Source organism: Myxocyprinus asiaticus, chromosome 25 (genome assembly GCF_019703515.2).
Source record: "Myxocyprinus asiaticus isolate MX2 ecotype Aquarium Trade chromosome 25, UBuf_Myxa_2, whole genome shotgun sequence".
NCBI classification, from domain to species: Eukaryota; Metazoa; Chordata; class Actinopteri; order Cypriniformes; family Catostomidae; genus Myxocyprinus; species Myxocyprinus asiaticus.
This window is the reverse complement of record NC_059368.1, coordinates 41,500,486-41,520,751: the sequence shown is the minus strand read 5'-3', so window position 1 is coordinate 41,520,751 and position 20,266 is coordinate 41,500,486. Positions and strand designations below refer to the sequence as shown.

The 20,266-nt window shown below is 40.1% G+C and overlaps 1 protein-coding gene across 3 annotated transcripts in view; it reads left to right on the top strand.

Moving 5' to 3' along the window:
- Positions 1 to 616: 616 nt before the first annotated feature.
- Positions 617 to 20,266, top strand: part of ndufaf7 (NADH:ubiquinone oxidoreductase complex assembly factor 7) — a 109,074-nt gene continuing 89,424 nt past the window's right edge. For 2 of the 3 annotated variants that reach the window (XM_051654834.1, XM_051654833.1), the window contains exons 1-3: positions 617 to 756; positions 10,794 to 10,954; positions 11,154 to 11,234. In XM_051654834.1, coding sequence (XP_051510794.1) covers positions 717 to 756; positions 10,794 to 10,954; positions 11,154 to 11,234 — 282 coding nt within the window. In that variant the 5' untranslated portion in view covers positions 617 to 716. Of the gene's footprint in view, positions 757 to 10,793; positions 10,955 to 11,153; positions 11,235 to 20,266 lie in introns of those variants that run through there. The other variant, XM_051654835.1, reaches the window with a different exon arrangement.

Genomic DNA, 20,266 nt, shown 5'->3' with positions numbered 1-20,266 from the left:
GGTATTCATTATCTCTAAATATGGACAACAACAATCTGAACATGAAGATCTGAACAGAGTTGAACCTGATCCCCTAGTTTTCCTGCATACTATTAAACAGTGTGGTGGCTCATTCTTCCTCATTGATCTGTAACACAAGGCTCTAACGCTGACTTCACTTGACAACTTGTGTCTATTTGATACTGGATATCAATAACACATGTGTATTAATTAGCCAGTTAATAAGCCTCCAGCCTGGGAATTAGATGTTTTCTTTCCTTCGTATCTATGAATATATGAAGCGGCATACAATTTAAAACCTTTCTCCAGTTTACTTGAAGGGGCTTTGCTGGTCTTTTGGCAGATACGATGAACATCAACTATATTTATTTCGCACTAAGTAGAACGCGGAAGTAGTTGTGCAAGAAGCCCATACAATCTATATTGTGAACGTAAACAATTCGATTGTGTTTTAAATGCCATTCCAAAAAGTGTTCTTCTTTTACACACATAGGAAAACATAATATTTACATGGAGAAATGCGGATTAGGACCTAGCTCTAGTCACAAGTCACGGTTAAATTTCGTCCAATCAGAATGTATGACTCTGACAGCTTGGCCCAATCACAGCTCGTCTTTTTATGTGTATGACAGCATGTTGCTGGTGTGTTACACGCGAATTTTCCGTGTCATTATTAATATTGCTGTTTATATGAATGAAGTGTTATTGAGAGAAACATGAGGACTCTAGTGAGACTGAAACAGCTCGCGTTAGAGGGTGAGATGAGTATTATAATTTGTTATGGATGAAATGGAATACTAGCATACTGCATATTATTTGCAAAAATAGAATTTGAACCTGTATGAAACAACAGTTTTCAAGCAGTAGTGCGCTACAGTATTGGTCAAATAATGATCATATTCTATGGGTAGAGGAAATTTACATAATATGTAGCCTATAGTTTACATACTGCAGAAATAGGCTATGTTCAAGTTAAGTTTTTTTAAACAGAGAGAGTGAAAGAGTGAGTGTGTGTTCCGGAATTATACACAGCAGTAAACACTAGCGGAATAATGATACAAAATACACATATTTGTTACCGTAGTGAGATATGTGTATGCAGTCTCTGTAGCCTAAGTCTTGTGTTTGTTTGTGTTTGAAGTCTAATTTAAACATAGTAATGAGATTGAAGCACTGAAACCAGCAGAAATTTCAGCATTATAATCGTCAGGTTTTGAAGGTCTTATGACAGACGTTGCTGCTTTCAGGTCATAGTGCCGTCTGGCTTTTTTGCCCATTATCTGAATAAACTTTAGCATTTCTCAAATGTTTGACGCTCTCGGCTTCTCTCAACGCTTGTTCCTGGCCGATTTATTGTTTCATTACAAACCCGAACCCAAAGTCATCCTTTAAGAACTGACCCGAACCCGGCTTGAAACCCGAAAGGTTTTCTGGTCCAGACGGGCTCGGGTCGGGTTGCAGGCAGCAGCGTGCTCGTGCTGTCGCATTTTTACGAACTTGCATGTTACATGTTAATTTGACATGCAAATGCCGCTATAGATGAAATTACTCTGACGTCACACCGCAGGAAATCGCGTTTCCGGGTTCTTTGGAGCGGCAGATTTCAACGGTGGAAATAGGCAGCGCTGCAGTTTTAATAATCTTTTAAGCTTTATAGAATGTAATAATGTCTTTTAATGTTAATAAAAGTTATTATAAATAGTTTATCTCTGGTTTACAGTGAATAAATTATGTGGGTTATTTTCTGAAATATCAACAAAAGTTTAAACTTGAGCCTGTGTGTCAGACATGTAACAGGTTGATGAATACACATCCTCGCATGTTTAACATGCTTCTAAAGCCTAAGAAATGTGATATATAAAAATTAAAATTACCACTAGAAATGCAATATGTGTCTTTACTGCTTAAAGTATTTACCCACATACAATAAATTATAATTTTCTTCAGTATGATCATATTCCATATCAAAACTTAATAACAGCTGTTCTCGATTGAACAATATTATTTACTGAATTAAAACTAAATGCAAAGACATAATTTCCACTGTATGATGTTATTTTTATTCACTTATCCTTTCACAAACAGTAGTGCATGGTCTGTGGCGGTGGAGATGGGATCTGTTCCTCCTGCTATATCGTATATGGTGATCTTGATCAGATAAGATCATTGTTAGATCATATTTGACCTCATATCTGTCACAGTGACAGCACTTTAGAAAAAAAAAAAAAAAAAGCAGTTTGCAATCAGTTTATGTAATTTCTTCATAAAAAATTTAGCTGCTGCAGGTCAGTTGTGTCAAGTCATTTTTATTTGTATAGTGCCTTTCACAACACACATCGTTTCAAAGCAGCTTTACAGAAAATCATGCATTAACAGAAAATGAAACTGTAATATCTATAATGTCTTAGAGTCATCATTGTGTAGTTTGATAAAATACAATTGTTAATTGTGTTAAAAAATAAGTAATTAAGAAATTAAATAATAATTGTATTTAGAACCCCAGTGAGCAAGCCGAAGGCAACTGTGGCAAGGAACACAAAACTCCATAAGATGTAGGTTAATGGAGAAAAATAACCTTGGGAGAAACCAGGCTCACTGTGGGAGCCAGTTCCCCTCTGCCTAACATCATGAATATAATGGCAATATTACTTATGTATAATGCAAGTCATGGTTTAAAATTATTAAACCATCAAAGATTTTGTATGAACTGTAAGATTAATGACTAATGTCTTTGAAGTCCATACTGAATTAACTGCAGAAGTTCACATAGATGCAATTGTCCTCATTAGTTGGCTGATGAAGTATTTTGTTGGCAATTAATTGATAGTCTATGTATTCCATTTCAAGAGTGTAGTCCATCATTAGACTGAGGTGATGCAGGCAGAGATAAGTTAGGTGCATCGCAGTTCAACCGGCCGGTAATTTCAGTGTGGTCTATCGTAAGTCCAAGGTTCAGGCAATGGCATATGAAGTATTCCATGTCTTATGGTTGGAGTTGGCATCAGTTCACTCTCTGAAGTCCATCGTAATAGACTGAAGTGATGTTTGGTTGGCACCGGCTGCTATTAGTCGTCATCAGAGACACGTAGCAGTGGAGTCCAACATGAAGCAGGAATGGAGCTGGATCCAGTCGGTTCTGGTGACCTCAGGAAAGGAGTCCTGAGGTTGAGCGAGGAGTTAATAATATTAAGAAGAGGTTCTGAGATTACAGGGAATACCTCTTTTAAGAGCTTGGTTGGTATTGGATCTAATATACGTCTTGTGGCTTTTGATGTTTCGATAAGTTTTGTTAGCTCTTCATGACCTATGACAGTGAAGGATTGAAGTTGCACGTGAGGAAAATTATGAGACACTGTTTTCTGAGGTACTGTGACAGGTGATTGCATAATTCCAAATTTATTTCTGATTATTTCAATTTTATCAGTAAAGAAATTCATGAAATCATTACTCTTGTGCTGTGATGGAATATCTGGTTCAGTTGAGGCTTTATTCCTAACAAATTTAGCCACAGTACTGAATAAACACCTAGGATTGTTGTGGTTATTTTCTATGAGTTTGCTGAAATATGCTGACCTGGCAGCTTTTAGTACCTGTCTGTAGCTACAGACACTATCCTTGCATGCACCACGAAATACCTCTAATTTTGTATAAATTTTGCGTGAGGACACACGGACGGCCCTGAATCGGGCTAATCAGCCCGGAGGGGGATAAAAGCTAGCCGGAGGCGCCAGTTTGAGAGAGAGCGAGACGCACACGGCCGTGTTACATGTGTGTCTGTGTTTGTTTATGTTGAGTTTTATCATTAAACTTTACGTTGACCGTTTAGCCGGTTCCCGCCTCCTCCTTGCCACCTTACCTCGTTACAAAAGTGCTGACAGCATTTCTCCCAAATTCCAAATTAAAATAGTCATTTAGAGCATTTAACTGCAGAAAATGACAACTGGTCAAAATAACAAAAAAGATTGTTTTCAGACCTCGAATAATGCAAGAAAACAAGTTCATATTCACTTTTAAACAACACAAAACTAATGTTTTAACTTGGGAAGACTTAAGAAATCAATATTTGGTGGAATAACCCTGATTTTCTGTCAGCTTTCATGTGTCTTGGCATGCTCTTTACCAGTCTTTCACATTACTGTTGGGTGACTTTATGCCACTCCTGGTGCAAAAATCAAACAGCTCGGCTTTGTTTGATGGCTTGTGGCCATTCATCTTCCTCTTGATAACATTCTAGAGGTTTTCAATGGGGTTCAGGTCTGGAGATTGGGCTGACCATGACAGGGTCTTGATCCGGTGGTCCTCCATCCACACATTGATTGACCTGGCTGTGTGGCATGGATCATTGTCCTGCTGGAAAAAACAATCCTCAGAGTTGGGGAACATTGTCAGAGCAGAAGGAAGCAAGTTTTTTTTCCAGGATAATCTTGTACAATACTTGATTCATGCATCCTTCACAATGAGAAATCTGCCCGATTCCAGCCTTGCTGAATCACTCCCAGACCATCACCGATCCCAATCCTCCACCTGGTCGTCTTATGGTTAGACGGAGACCTGGAGAGGCCTTCAAGCCACAGTGTCTCGCACCCACTGTGAAATTTGGTGGAGGATTGGTGATGATCTGGGGGTGATTCAGCAAGGCTGGAATTGGGCAGATTTGTCTTTGTGAAGGATGCATAAATCAAGCCATGTACAAGGTTAAACTGTGTCAAATTCATTAGAACAGACATCAATGAAACAATGCGGGATAATGTTACCACATTTTTTTTATAATGTGCAAAACGTCTTTTCTCTGCTCCTTGGCAATTCACATTGAACAAATCTGCTGAAAAGGAAAGTGAAATTATTTGCATCCCCAGTTATACACCCCAAATTATATGGCCAGTTAACACGATCTCCAGTTGATCCATAACACCTGTCCTGCTTTGCCCTAACAAAAGGGCGTGGGCTGGCGCTGTGGCATGACGTCATCGCGTACAAAAATGCATCAACTAATAAATGACTTCATTGCCCCCTCCTTTTCCCCCGACAAACACTGGTCTTGCTCTCTCGCATCAGGATTTTATAGGTGCACAAGCAAGTTTTTCTACAGGTTTTTCACAAAAGTAGTTGCAAAAGTCAAGGCGTGAAGATTTAAAGTTGCAGTGCCAGATTTGAGAGGTTGTAAGTGCAGATTTGTGGTTGTACTGCGAAAATGAATTAAAGTACAAAAGTTAATGTGTAATACAAGTTTGTGTCTGTAGTTGTATTTATGTGAATGTCATTTTACACATCTGTGACTACTTATCTGCAATTGTGAATTCAGAACACAAGCTTTGAATTATTGCCTGTGAGTGCAGATTGCAACATTCAACTTCAAATTTTCACATAGGTGCTTTAAGTGTAAATTTCAAATTAAGAGTACAAATATTTATTGTACAAGTTCTCAAATCCAAATATGCAAGCTCTCAAGTTTTGCTAATGATTTGCCTTCATACATCGCAGTCCGGCTGGAATCTTATGGCAGTTAATTTTGGTGAAGTCCATCCTGAATCCAAGGTTCAGGCAGTGGCATATGAACTCCCATGTCTTGGAGTTGGCATCAGTTGTTTCTGTGTGAAGTGCATCGTAGTAGACTGAAGTGAAGTCTGGCTGGCATAGGCTGCAGTTAGTCGTCATCATTCAGCGACACATAGCAGTGGGAGTCGGACATCAGGCAAGACAGGAGCTATATCTGACAGGCTCTGGTAACCTCTGGATATATAGCCCGAGGTTGAAACAGGGAAACAAATAGAATAATATTAGCATAGATGCAATTCAGTTTAAAGCAGGGTTATAGAATGAGAGAAGTGTTTCTGGTTCCGGCAGACCTAACTACTGCAACATAACTATGAGTTGAGGGATAAATTAGGTGTATGCCTGGCTGAATAGATGAGTCTTTAGTCTAGACTTAAACTGAGTGAAACAATATGCTTGTTGTATTTTATTCCTTCATTAACTTTAGCGACTGTCTATCTGTGGATATTTCTGGTATTTGCAACCCTCTTTGCTCTTATGCACTTATTACCTAATTCACTGACTCAATGTTTTTGCTACAGGTGTGATGAAATGTACACTATATTGCCAAAAGTATTCGCTCATCTGCCTTTAGATGCATATGAACTTAAGTGACATCCCATTCTTAATCCATAGGGTTTAATATGACGTCTTTATGGACCTTGCTTTGTGCACTGGTGCGCAGTCATGTTGGAACAGGGGCCATCCCCAAACTTTTCCCACAAAGTTGGGAGCATGGAATTGTCCAAAATCTCTTGGTAAGCTGAAGCATTCAGAGTTCCTTTCACTGGAACTAAGGGGCCAAGCCCAGCTCCTGAAAAACAACCCCACACCATAATCCCCCCTCCACCAAATTTCACAGTTGGCACAATGCAGTCAGACAAGTACCGTTCTCCTTGCAACTGCCAAATCCAGACTCGTCCATCAGATTGCCAGATGGAGAAGCGTGATTCGTCACTCCAGAGAATGCGTCTCCACTGCTTTAGAGTCCAGTGGCGGCGTGCTTTACACCACTGCATCTGACGCTTTGCATTGCACTTGGTGATGTATGGCTTGGATGCAGCTGCTCGGCCATGGAAACCCATTCCATGAAGCTCTCTACGCACTGTTCTTGAGCTAATCTGAAGGCCACATGAACTTTGGAGGTCTGTAGCGATTGACTCTGCAGAAAGTTGGCGACCTCTGCGCATTATGCGCCTCAAATTCTGCTGACCCCGCTCTGTCATTTTACGTGGCCTACCACTTCATGGCTGAGTTGCTGTCATTCCCAATCACTTCCACTTTGTTATAATACCACTGACAGTTGACTGTGGAATATTTAGTAGCGAGGAAATTTCACGACTGGACTTGTTGCACAGGTGGCATCCTATCACAGTACCACGCTGGAATTCACTGAGCTCCTGAGAGTGGCCCATTCTTTCACAAATGTTTGTAGAAGCAGTCTGCATGCCTAGGTGCTTCATTTTATACACCTGTGGCCGTGGAAGTGATTGGAACACCTGAATTCAATTATTTGGATGGGTGAGCGAATACTTTTGGCAATATAGTGTATTTTGTGGGCATGTGAAGAGTTTGTTAGAACAATAATGTTATGATGGGCCAGAATATTTAAACTGGTTGCATAAAGTACTTTGTAAAGGTAAAATATAGGCTATATAGTATAGGCTTCTTTAAAATGTAACGTAGACTTTATCAGTTCAAACCAGTCTGGCCATTCTCTTTTGACCTCTCTCATCAACAAGGCATTACCGTCCACGGAACTGCCGCTCACTGGATGTTTTTTTGTTTTTTTTTGGCACCATTCTGAGTAAATTCTCGAGACTGTTGTGTGTGAAAATCCCAGGAGATCAGCAGTTACAGAAATACTCAAACCAGCCCATCTGGCACCAACAAACATGCCACGGTCCAAATCATTGAGAGAAAATGTTTTCCTCATCCTGATGGTTGATGTGGACATTAACTGAAGCTCCTGTCTCATATCTGCTTGATTTTATGCACTGCACTGCTGCCACATGATTGGCTGATTAGATAATTGCATGGATGATTGTTGGTGCCAGACGGGCTGGTGCTATTTTGGCGGCACGAGGGGGACCTACACAATATTAGGTAGGTGGTTTTAATGTTGTGGCTGATCAGTGTATATTCTGGAAAATACAGTACTTATTTACACCAAGGGCATGGAACATACTCAGCAATTGATTTAACAATTAGTCAGCCTGAGTTACTTTAAGATCTCTCGTGAAAAGTGTTGCATGACCTCTGTGTAAGTGACCACTTTTCACAAATTTTAACCCTTAAAGGAAGATGAGAAGTATCAAGGCTACAGAGATGGAATCATAAAAAAGCCAACTGGTACAATTTTCAAAATCTATGCTATGAACAGTTCAAAACAGTTCCCATGGATGATCCAAATCCTATTTAAAACATTTTCAGCAGCTTGCAACATCCCTTCAGGATCTATAAAAAAGCCCTGATCATCAACGATAGGTGTGTAAATATTAGCCAAAATACTTTGCCCCTGAATTTCTGCTAAAACAATAATGACTCTTCCTAATTTATCTTTAATCTGTTTGAGACATTTGAATTGTAGATGCTTACTTATCAGTGTAATGACTCCCCTGGTCTTACTTGTGCCAGCACTTAAAAAAACATGTCCACCCCATATCTTCCCAAATTTTTCAGCTTCCTTTGGGGAAAGATGCATTTCTTGAAGAAACACTATATCATATTTCTTACGCTTAAGAAGAGAAATAACCTTCCTTCTTTTTATGGGGTGCCCCAACCCATTCACATTCCACATGGAGAGAGACAATCAGCTCATTAACTTTTGACATTTTGACATATGAGAAAAAATAGATTGTGTGTCAAAATCAAAATTATATAGACCACATTCCAACATTAGTGCAACAAACAAACCCCGAACTTCCCCCAGAACCAAACAAACAGAAAAAAGAAAAATGTGCGCATTAACCCCGTGCATGACAGTGCCAACTGGCGTCCATCCGTTTAAACTCAAACAGTCCATGTATGCCTACGAGAGCCCCGCGACAACTTTGACCTCGGATTGCTCAAGTCTGGTGTTTTTATACAAATTTTGTGAGACAGAATTACACACCAACAGATAATCTATAAAACAAACTCCAGCCAGTAGGCGGAATAAAAACCCAAAGAACATGAAGATTCATCAACATAACTGTCCACATAACACAACTGGTGTGTTATTCCACAAAACAAACTCCAGCCACTAGGCGGAACCAGCAAAAAAAAATAAAAGAAAAAAAAGCCGCTCAGTTTCCTCGGACAGTCATACGAATGTTCAGTGAGCCGGCCCATTTGGCTACAACGTGAGTACCACAAAATAACTTACTCCATTGACTTTATGAAGGACATCGCTTGCTGGGAACATGTAAATGTTTTACAGCCATCCTTAGCATCTATTCTCAATTTGGCCAGGAACATCAGTGCAAAAGCAACCCTCCGTTGATGTAAGAGTTTCTTGCATTCCTTGAATCGATCACGTTTTTCTCTTGTCGAGTTCGCAAAGTCTGGGAACAAGAAAATGCTGTGCTTCTTCCAAAAAAGCCTTCCTTTACTCCTCGCCTTGCGCGACACAAGATCTTTATCGGATGATCTCAGAAATTTGGCCAGAATTGATCGGGGCCTGTCTCCCTCAGTGGATCGCCGAGCCAGAACCCTGTGAGCTCACTTGATTTCCAGCTTATGGCCTGTTATGTCAAGCAGATTCGGAAAGAGCCCGTCCAGGAATTTCACCATATCCTGACCCTCTTCGGCTTCAGGAATTCCAACGATTCGGATGGTATTCTGCCGGTTACGGTTCTCCATGTCCTCCAATTTCTCCCAGACGCTCTACAAATCCACCTTAGTCGGTAACAGATTAGCAGCTAATTCCCTCTCCGATGACTCCAGATAATCGATCCGTTTCTCGACATCCCCTACTCTTGTGACCATCTCAGTGAATTTCGTCTGCATGGCAGTGATCGATCGATGTATTACAGCAAGATCTTCCAAGTCAGCAATGACCTTCGACAGCACTGCCAACATGTTCCCGCATTTCTCCGGCCAAATCGACTCCCGGGCTTGTGGCCTTCTCAGGGGTATCAGTTTGAGCACGTAAGTGTCTTTTAATGTCTCCAGAGCCCGAAGAGTTTGAATTCTTTGACATATTGTCCTCCTAGAACAGTTATGAAACAGAGTGCAGTGAATCTCACCGGTTTATATAATTAAAAGTGTTAAAACTAGCAAAGTGCGCAGAGCTCGCTGTTCACACATCCAAACCTCGCATGGCGTCACGTGACTCCCATTTGTAAATATTTGTATTATTATATTTTTATTTTTTTAATAATTAATATTTAATGTCTACTTCTACAGGGTACCTGGCCATTGTATAATCCCTGGAAATGAGCAAGCCAACACTGCTGCTAAAAAGGCATTATCCGCAGATCTTAAAAAATGGTCAATACCACCCTCAGATCTCCATCCCATTATAATATCTTACATCATCAACAAATGGCAAACTGAATGAGATCAATGAATCACAAACAAACTACACGAAATTGTCCAGAGACCATTATGAAAATTATGAATAATGTTAACAACATAATTAAAACATTTACACAGCACAAGGGATCACTATTAAATCATGACGAATTGAACATTTACACAGGAAGTTAAAGAAACAGAAGTATCTGCTAAAATAATATAAAAAAATAAATACAAAAAAGACGCATTTCTCAATGCGTATGCTTGTCCTTGGGGTTTAAGTGGTATTTAAAATTAAGCAAATTTTGTGGATTTCTAAAATTCTGTCTGAAGTTTGCTTTAAATTGGAATGAGAGATACAGGGGGAGTGACTTTATTGCGTCAGAGATGTCACATTGCTCACTGCTGATTTTTTGCGATCTGTTACCAAGAACAAAACCTGCTTCAGAGCAGGTTAGCCGTGGAGCCTTACTAAGTCACTATGGGGTTGAGTACCGAACACAACCTAAACTCAAACTTACCGGGGTAGCCACTGAAACCTGCTTCGTGAGACAGGCCTCAGAGCTGTCAGTTGTACTGATGCAATACTTTCTGTTGTAATGGTGCAGTGTTGTAATGATGGAGTGCTTTCTGCTGTAATGACACATGGCTGTCTGATGTACTGATGCAACACTGTCTGTTTTAAAGATCCAGTTCTGTCTGTTCTCTGTTGTACTGATGCAGTGGCGTCTGTTGTAATGATGCAGTTGTGTCTGTTGTAGTGCCGTGCAGCATGTGGCGGGATGGATGCTGCTGGAACTTCTCTCTACGGAGACTGCAGTCAAACATGTCTATGCTCAAACATCTCACTTCTAAAATCACAGCCACTGGTCCCATTTCAGTGGCTGAGTACATGAGAGAGGCACTCACCAATCCAGTATCAGTATGTATCATGTCACAGTTCATTTCTGTCCCTGAATACATAGATCAACAGACAGATAGATATAACTGTTAGACACATCCACCTATCTGTCTACACACTTATTTAAACAGTAGGCATTGTTATGTATACATTATAAATGATTGTTAGATTGCAAGTCCTCCACCACCAAAGACCAAAAGTCTTTTGTCTGTGTTTGCAGGGGTATTATGTGAAGAATGACATGCTCGGAGTGGACGGCGATTTCATTACATCACCAGAGATCAGTCAGATTTTTGGTGAGGTAAGCATTTGCTGCAGATTAATAAACATGGGTAATTTGCATGAATGATGCAATGGGGACCCACTGACGAAAATCTCAGGCCATTTACACGACAACGTTTTCAACTAAAAACGGAAAACTTTTTATGCATTTTGGCTGTTCGTTTACACGACAACAGCTTTTTGGGGCCTGAAAACGCGATCTTTTGAAAATGGGTTTCAAAGTGCAAGTTTTTGAAAACGATGCCATTATCGTCTCCGTGTAAACACATTAAAATGCGAATTTGTGAAAACGATGACGTCATGCGCACGCGTATTACGTGTTCAGCCTATAGGCATGCGCGCAAGTACATCAAAACAACGCGCGAGACATTCAAAACTACAATGGCGGACTACAGGACTGTGTTTGTGCTGCTCAAGATTGAGTTTATTGACGCTTCTCCAGCAAAGTCTAGATTTACTGTATCACTACTACGACCAGCGATCGCCATCTTCATTGTTTGTATTCACCGCTCTATGGAAGAATGCTTATGTGCATACCCTTGAATGTTTGGCCTTGTTACAGACACACAAGGTGACACACAGGTTTAAATGGCAATTAAAGGTTAATTTCCCACACCTGTTGCTTTTTAAATTGCAATTAGTGTCTGTGAATAAATAGTCAATGAGTTTGTTTGCTCTCACGTGGATGCACTGAGCAGGCTAGATACTGAGCCATGGGGAACAGAAAAGAATGTCAAAAGACCTGCGTAACAAGGTAATGGAAATTTATAAAGGTGGAAAAGGATATAAAAAGATATCCAAAGCCTTGAAAATGCCAGTCAGTACTGTTCAATCACTTTGCTTATGTGCGCAGGCGCGTAATGTTTCTTTATAAAATGACATCACCAACTACTGGCCTGGCATGCATAATACAGCCTTTTTAGTCATTTTCACGGATCCGTGTGAACGGGGATCGTTTTGACAACGTTGTCATCTGTACGCATAACTTTTCAAAAACGCAAAGGAAAATCTAACTACATACAAAGCTTTGAATGGTCTAGCTCCACAGTACTTTTTTTTTTTTTTTTTTTATAAAGAGGAGGAGGTTACCCCATGTGACTCTACCCTCCCTAGCAACCGGGCAAATTTGGTTGCTTAGGAGACATGGCTGGAGTCACTCAGCACACCCAGGGGTGGAAGTCAGCGTCAATACTTGCTGAGCTACCCAGGCCCCCCCTAGCTCCACAGTACTTAAGTGACCTTCTATCATGCTATATTCCATCATGTTCATTACGATTACAAAATTCTGGCCTGTTAATAGTTCCTAGAATATCAAAATCCACAAAAGGAGGATCCTTTTCTTATTTGGCTCCTAAACTATGGAATAGTCTCCCTAACACTGTTCGGGATGCAGAATAGAGCCCGACCGATATGGGATTTTTGAGACCGATACCGATTTTAGAGGGGGAAAATTCACAGATTGCCGATTATAGTTCATTTTTGAGCTGGAATGAAAACAGACCTTTTCTATGTGGATTGTTCACCGATTTTGCACCGATATGACTTTGCAAAGGTACCAAGAAGGCTGCTTTCTTAAATATTTTTATCAAAGAATATTTGACATTTATTATTATTATACATTATCAACAAATTCTAGAAATGAACACTGAGAAAATAAAGAATAAATAAAAATACAATAAATAGCTTAAAAAACATCAGTGCTGTATGTTTAGTTGCTGACCATTTAAATAAAGAATAAATGAAAATACAATAAATAGATAAATAAACAACAGTACTGTTTAGTATCAGTCAAATGCTGACGATTAAATAAAGAATAAATAAAAATAAAATAAATAGCTAAATAAACATCTGTACTGTATGCTTCGTATCAGTCAAATGCTGACCATTATAATAAAGAATAAATTAAAATAAAATAGCTAAATAAACATCAATACTGTATGCTTAGTATCAGTCAAATGCTGACCATTAAAATAAAGAATAAATAAAAATAAAATAAATAGCTAAATAAACATCAGTATTACTGTTTAGTATCAGTCAAATGCTGACTATTTTAATGCTGCCAGTCAATTATTGGCAGGTTGTAAAACAAGAAGTATTTACACCTGCCGAGACAAGAGAAAAAGAGCAGCAGCGGTGTTACACCGTATTCTGCGATACAAGTTCAGGGGAAACTTTCAATGGTGGAAAACCAGACTTCTAAATATTTCATTTTAAAAAAGCAATGACTGGAATTGTTCGGTTGAAGGGGGTACCAAACTGTGAATCCTTAACAAAACAGTTTGGTGAATACATGTTTACACATTAGCTTCCACTCAGCTGACAAGCGATGAAAGTAGCTTCGTGGTTAGCTAGTTAGCTATAAGCTTGTTGTCACGGAGAGTAAAAGATGGACCAGCATTGCGTCTTACCGACAAGGTAACAGCGTAGCGTGAAATCAACACTCAGCAGACACAATCCACCACCGCACCGTTGTCTGATGAGCTGCAAAAAGATGCTCTGATGCTTACCTTTCTATATGCTACATTACTCAATGCACTGACAAACTATAGCTGGCTAACAGCAAACAGACATGAGTGGCATGGTTGTCAGGGACAGGGTTAACGTTATATTAGTTATATTGAAAAGGGAAAATGATGGGGTCATTGTTTATTAACTTTCCAGTATGTATTTCACAAACTAGTTAGCAACTTACCGCGAAGACACTGCACAACTCCGCACCGCTTAACTCCGCCCTGTCTGCTGAGCCACCGACTTAGGATGGACCCCAACAAACCTCACCTGACCTGCCAGTTGAACTGTGATGCACCTCGTTGATCTCTGTCTGCATCATCTTTGTCTATTGATGGACTACACTCTTAAAATATACATATATACATATACATAGACTATCAATTAATTGACAACAAAAGCCTTCATCAGCCAACAAACAAAGGACAATGCATCTATGTGAACTGCAATTAATCCAGGTTGGACTTCAAAGACATTAATCAAAATCTTTGTTTAAACAGTGGACCTTAACACTTACTTAGTTTACAAATTTTAAACCATGACTTGCGCTGCACACAGATAACTAATATTGGCATTAAATTCATGCTGTTTAGCCAGAGGGGAACTGGCCCCTACAGTGAGCCTGGTTTCTCCCAAGGTCATTTTTCTTCATTAACCAACATCTTATGGAGTTTTGTGTTCCTTGCCACAGTCGCCTTCGGCTTGCTCATTGGGGTTCTAAATACAATTATTATTTAATTATTTATTTTTATACACAATTTACAATAATATTTAATCAAATTAAACAATGATGACTCTAAGACTTTATAGATATTACAGTTTCATTGTCTGTTAAAGCATGATTTTCTGTAAAGCTGCTTTGAAATGATGTGTGTTGTGAAAAGCGATATACAAATAAAAATGACTTGACTTTAATTATTTTGGTCTTAGTTCCTGTTTTGTATGTAGAGATGAACAATGTAAGAATACTATTGTCTATCTTTTCCAAACTCTCCCCAGTAATATTGTTAATCCCATGCCGTACTTGCAGGTATCTATAGAAATCTTGATTATTTAACATATATTATTTTTTAAGTGTCTCAAAATCCATCACAATTCCCTTATCTATAAAAGTTCAGTAGGCTGTGAGACCTTGTTTAGTCCAATCCTTAAACCTATTGTCTGTGTTATTTGGAGCAAACCACGAATCATATGCGGGCCACCTCAATAATGAGTCTTTCTCTTTTAAATTATTATTTTTAATTACGTCTTGCCAAATCTTTAATAGGTTGTAATCAACTTTTATAGATTTTAATCAACTAGTCATCGGCCATTATGGTTTGTATTGGTGGTCCGTTGAGGTTGCCGATCTCTATTTCTTTCCATCTGGCCCTAAAATTTGAATTGCATAGACATACAAGAGGTTGTAGCTGGGCTGCGTGTTAATATTATTTTTAGCATGGCAGGGCTATACTGCCTTTTTCTTACTGTAGTTGTAATATATTTAATTCTTGTTTTTTCCCCTGCCATATATACCGTGATATCATTTTATCCCATTCAGTAAATTGCAGTTTATTTATATCTATAGGACATGTCTGGAAAATATATAAAAGTCATTGTAGTATATTCATCTTAATTGATACAATTCTGGAGAATAGGCCTAGGTAGGGCAGAAGGTTCCATCTATATACAGTATGTCTGATTTATTTCCAGAATGCAGTGGCTTATAATTTACATCATATAATCATGTTATATCTTTAGGTATTTGAACCCCCAAATATTTCAGAAAGTCCTCCCCCCATTTAAACTTGTATTTGTCCCTCAAGTGTTCAGATGGTTGATAACTAAAAGTTAAAAACTGAGTTTTTTTGTATATTTAATTTATAGCCTGATAATTTACCAAAGTGCTCTATCTTTTCCATCAGAACATCTAATGATTTATTCGGTTGACCTAGAAAAATGAATACATCATCTGCAAATAGTGATAGTTTCTGTTCTCCTCTACTCATCTCTATTCCCTTAATGTTCTCATTCTATCTTATATATTGGCTTAGGGGCTCTATGAATAAAGCGAATAGGAGAGGGGAATATGGACATCCCTGTCTACACAACCTTTCTAGAATAAATGATTGTGAAAGATTCCCATTAACTTTAATACTTGCTATTAGTTTGTTGTATAGTGCTTGGAGGACAGTGATGATAGTTGGATGGAATCCAAACTTTTCTAGTACCTTGTAGAAATATTGCCATCTACTGAATCGAATGCTTTTTCTGCATCTAGACCTAGGAAAATTGATTAAATGTTATGCTGTTGTATATGCCACAATATACTGTATGTAGTGTGCATCTAATACTGTCTTATGCCTGTCTATGTCTAATAAATCCTGTTTGGTCTAGGTGAATGAGATTTGGTAAAATACTGTCTAATCTTTTGGCCAAAATCGATGTCTGTATATCTTATAATCTGTGTTAAAAACGGAAATTGGTCGGTAATTTTTACACTCTAATTTGTCTTTTCTGTCTTTGGGGATTATTGAGATTGTCACTTCCCTCCAAGAGGGGGGGATCTCACCCTTTTGGAGACCCCAATTGCATGCTCCTTGCAGTCTCAGGACTATGTCAAATCAAATAAATCCCTTTATTATCACTCAACCAAATACACAAGTGCAACAGTGGGTGAAAGTCTTGGGTGCAGTTCCAAGCAACATAGCAGTATGATAATTATTGTAAACATCTGATATACACATAACACAATTTACACATCTTGTTACACGACACAATATACAATATACACCTAATAATATACATTATACAGTATACACAAAATAAGAAGACTGTAAACAATAAAAATACACTGCCCCTGTCTTGCTGATGTTGAGGGAGAGGCTGTGCTCCTGACACCAGTGTGTCAGAGTGTGCACCTCCTCTCTGTAGGCTGTTTCATCATTGTCAGTGATCAGACCTACCACCGTCGTATCATCAGCGAACTTAATGATGGCATTGGAGCTATGTGTTGCCACACAGTCATGTGTGTACAAGGAATACAGGAGTGGGCTGAGAACACAGCCCTGCAGTGCTCCAATGTTGAGGGTCAGTCATGAGGAGATGTTGCTGCCCACTCTGACCACCTGGCGTCTGCCTGACAGGAAGTCCAAGATTCAGCTGCACAGCGAGCTGTTTAAGCCCAGAGCCCGGAGTTTCACATTAAGCTTGGAGGGCACTATGGTGTTGAATGCTGAGATGTAGTCTGCAAACAGCATTCTCACATATGTGTTCCTTTATAACAGGTGGGAGAGAGCTGTGTGTAGTGTAAGTGCAATGGCATCACCAGTGGAGCGTTTGTTGTGGTAAGCAAACTGCAGTGAGTCCAGTGAGGCAGGCAGCACAGAGCAGATGTAATCTCTGATTAGTCTCTCAAAGCATTTGCTGATGATGGGGGTCAGAGCAACAGGATGCCAGTCATTTAAGCAAGGGATTTTGAGTTGCTTTAGTACAGGCACAATGGTAGACGTTTTAAAGCATGTGGGGACCACAGACAAGGAGAGGGAAAGGTTTAAAATGTCCGTAAAAACACCAGCCAGTTGGTTTGCGCACACTCTGTTGACGCGGCCCAGAATACCGTCTGGACCCGCGGCTTCATAGATATTCACCCATCGGAAGGATCGGGTTACATCCGCTACAGAGACTGAGAGTGAACCTCTGTAGCTTCGACCGCAAGAGCTCTCTCCGTGAGGGCAATGTTATTTCCCTCGAAAACAAGCATAAAAATATTAAGCTCATCCGGGAGAGAGGCAGCGGTGTTCATTGCAGAGTTTTTATTCCCTTTGAAGTCCGTGATGATCTTAATTCCCTGCCACATGTTTGTAGAGTCGGTGTTGAACTGTCCTTCTGATAGTTTTGTGTAGGGCATAACTGGCTTGTTTATGCTTCTCCGTGTTTCCGGAATTAAAAGTAGAGGTCTGTGCAATAAGTGCCGCACGAACATCGCTATTAATCCACGGTTTCTGGTTAGGGTAGATTCGTATTGTTTTGGTCGGCACTACATCATCTATGCACTTAAATCTATGCGTAGACCTCGATGTCGTCATCAGAGGCAGACCAGAACATCTTCCGGTCCATGTGATCAAAACAGTCCTGTAGCATAGAATCTGATTGGTCTGACCAGCACTGGATCATTCTAAGGGTGGGTGCTTCCTGTTTCAGTTTCTGCCTGTAAGCGGGCAGAAGGAGTACAGAAGAGTGGTCCAATTTGCCAGATGGTGAGCGGGGGAGGGATTTGTAGCCATTCCACAAGGTAGAGTAGTAGTGGTCCAAAACCCGGTCCCCTCGTGTGTTGCAACTGATGTGTTGGAAGTATTTCAGTTCGATTGTCTTGATGTTGGCTTTGTTAAAGTCCCTGGTCACAATGAATGTGGCCTCAGGGTGCATCGTTTCCTGCTCACTTATACTCCCATACAGTTCCCGGTCTGTGTCGGCTTGTGGGGGATGTACACAGTTGTGATAGTGACCGCTGTAAATTCCCTCGGTAGCTAGAATGGTCGACATAGAAGCATGAGAAATTCCAGATCAGGAGAGCAGGAAGACTTGATAGAATGTACGTTCCTCTGATCACACCAGGATTTGCTGATCATAAAACATACACCACCTCCTCTGCTTTTACCTGAGAGGTCTTTCACTCTGTCCGCTCGGTGCACTGAGAACCCCATGGTTTCGATGGCTGAGTCTGGAATCCCTGCAGAGATTCGCACTCTCAGCTCGCAGATGTTGTTGTCCAGAGACTGAAAATTTACCAGTAGAATGCTGGGTAGTGGGGGTTGATTTGCGCGACATCTTAGTCTGACTAGAACGCTGGCTGTCCTTCCCCTTTTCCAGCTATGCTTCCGCGGCAGGCAGCCCAGACAAAGGGCTCTGCTGTTGTGTTTGAAAACAGCGGGTTGGCATTGAGGAATTTAAAGTCCGGTTTTCGGTGCGCTATTGAAGAACCAATGTCCAAAAGTCTTTGTCTATCATAGACAATAGGGCAGACGACATCCAAGATGAAAAACACAAGAATTGTAGACAAAACAAACAAAAAACTGCAACATTGGCTGCTGCGCTGCGAGCTCCGAACCATACTCGGCGCCATCTTTTTTTCTGTGTTTCGTAAATGTTCTTGTGGCAGCGGGGGCGTGGTCAAGCATCTCTCCGGAGAGAGAGAAAGTGGTAAGGGCGCTTACACCTGAGCTAAATTATGTCTTAACACCTGTCTCTAATTTCAGTGAGCACGGGGAGAGTGGCATAAAAGAGCCACACCGCCAGTAGACGCGGTGAGAGAGAGACTGGCGCAAGAAAGGCCACGACGTGTCAACAGGCAAGGCTCCGGGGCCAGATGGCTGTGCTGCTGAATTTTTTTAGATCTTATGCTACAGAACTGGCTCCACTTTTGTTAGAACTTTATACAGAATCATTAAAGAATGGAAAGCTTCTGCCAGCCATGACACATGCCCGGATCAGTCTAGTTCTTAAAAAGGACAAAGATCCAAGCGAGTGTAAGAGTTACCGTCCAATTTCCCTGATCCAGCTAGACATAAAAATATTGTCAAAAATTCTTGCTAACTGATTAAGTTATGACATCTCTTATACATATAGATCAGGTGGGGTTTATTTGAGGCCGCAGCTCTTTTGATAACATTAGGCATTTCATCAATATCATGTGGACAGTGGCAAATGATCAGACTCCGGTCGCTGCCATCTCACTTGACGGCGAAAAGGCATTTGATATAGTAGAATGGGATTATCTTTTAAAGATTTTGGAAAAATACGGGTTCGGGAATATTTTATTGGAAGGGTTAAGTTACTTTATAGACACCCAGTAGCGGCGGTACAAACAAATTGATTAATTTCAGATTATTTTACTCTGGATAGGGGCACTTTCCCCATTATTGTTCTGTCTTGCCCTGGAACCATTAGCAGCCATGATAAGAAGGGAAAATGATTTTCCAAGGGTGGTGGCGGGAGGTATGGCACATAAGCTTTTGCTTTACGCAGATGATATTTTTTATTCGTCTCGGACCCCATTAGATCTATGCCTTACCTCCATATAATTATTAATTCCTTTTCTAATTCTCAGGATACAGAGTCAATTGGTCTAAATCCTGAAGCTTTGTCTCTGACAGCTTACTGACCAGTAACAGCTTTCCAGCCAGGCGCCTTCCAGTGGCCCAAACAGGGCATTAAGTATTTGGGCATTTTATTTCCAGCACATTTGTCTGATTTAGTTAGAGTTAATTTTGACCCCTTAATAAAAATGTTTTCGAGCGATGTGGGCTTCATTACATTTATCTATGATTGGGAAGGTTAATGTTATTAAAATGAATTGTATTCCAAAATATAACTACCTGCTACAATCTCTCCCTGTAGATGTCCCCCTCTCTTATTTCAAGCAATTTGATAGCATAGCGAAGTCCATCGTTTGGAATGGTAAGCGTCCTAGATTACATTTTAATAAGTTACATATGAGGCTAGGCCTTCCCAAGAGTTTGTTTTATCATTATGCATTCGGTCTCAGAGATTTGGCTCATTGGA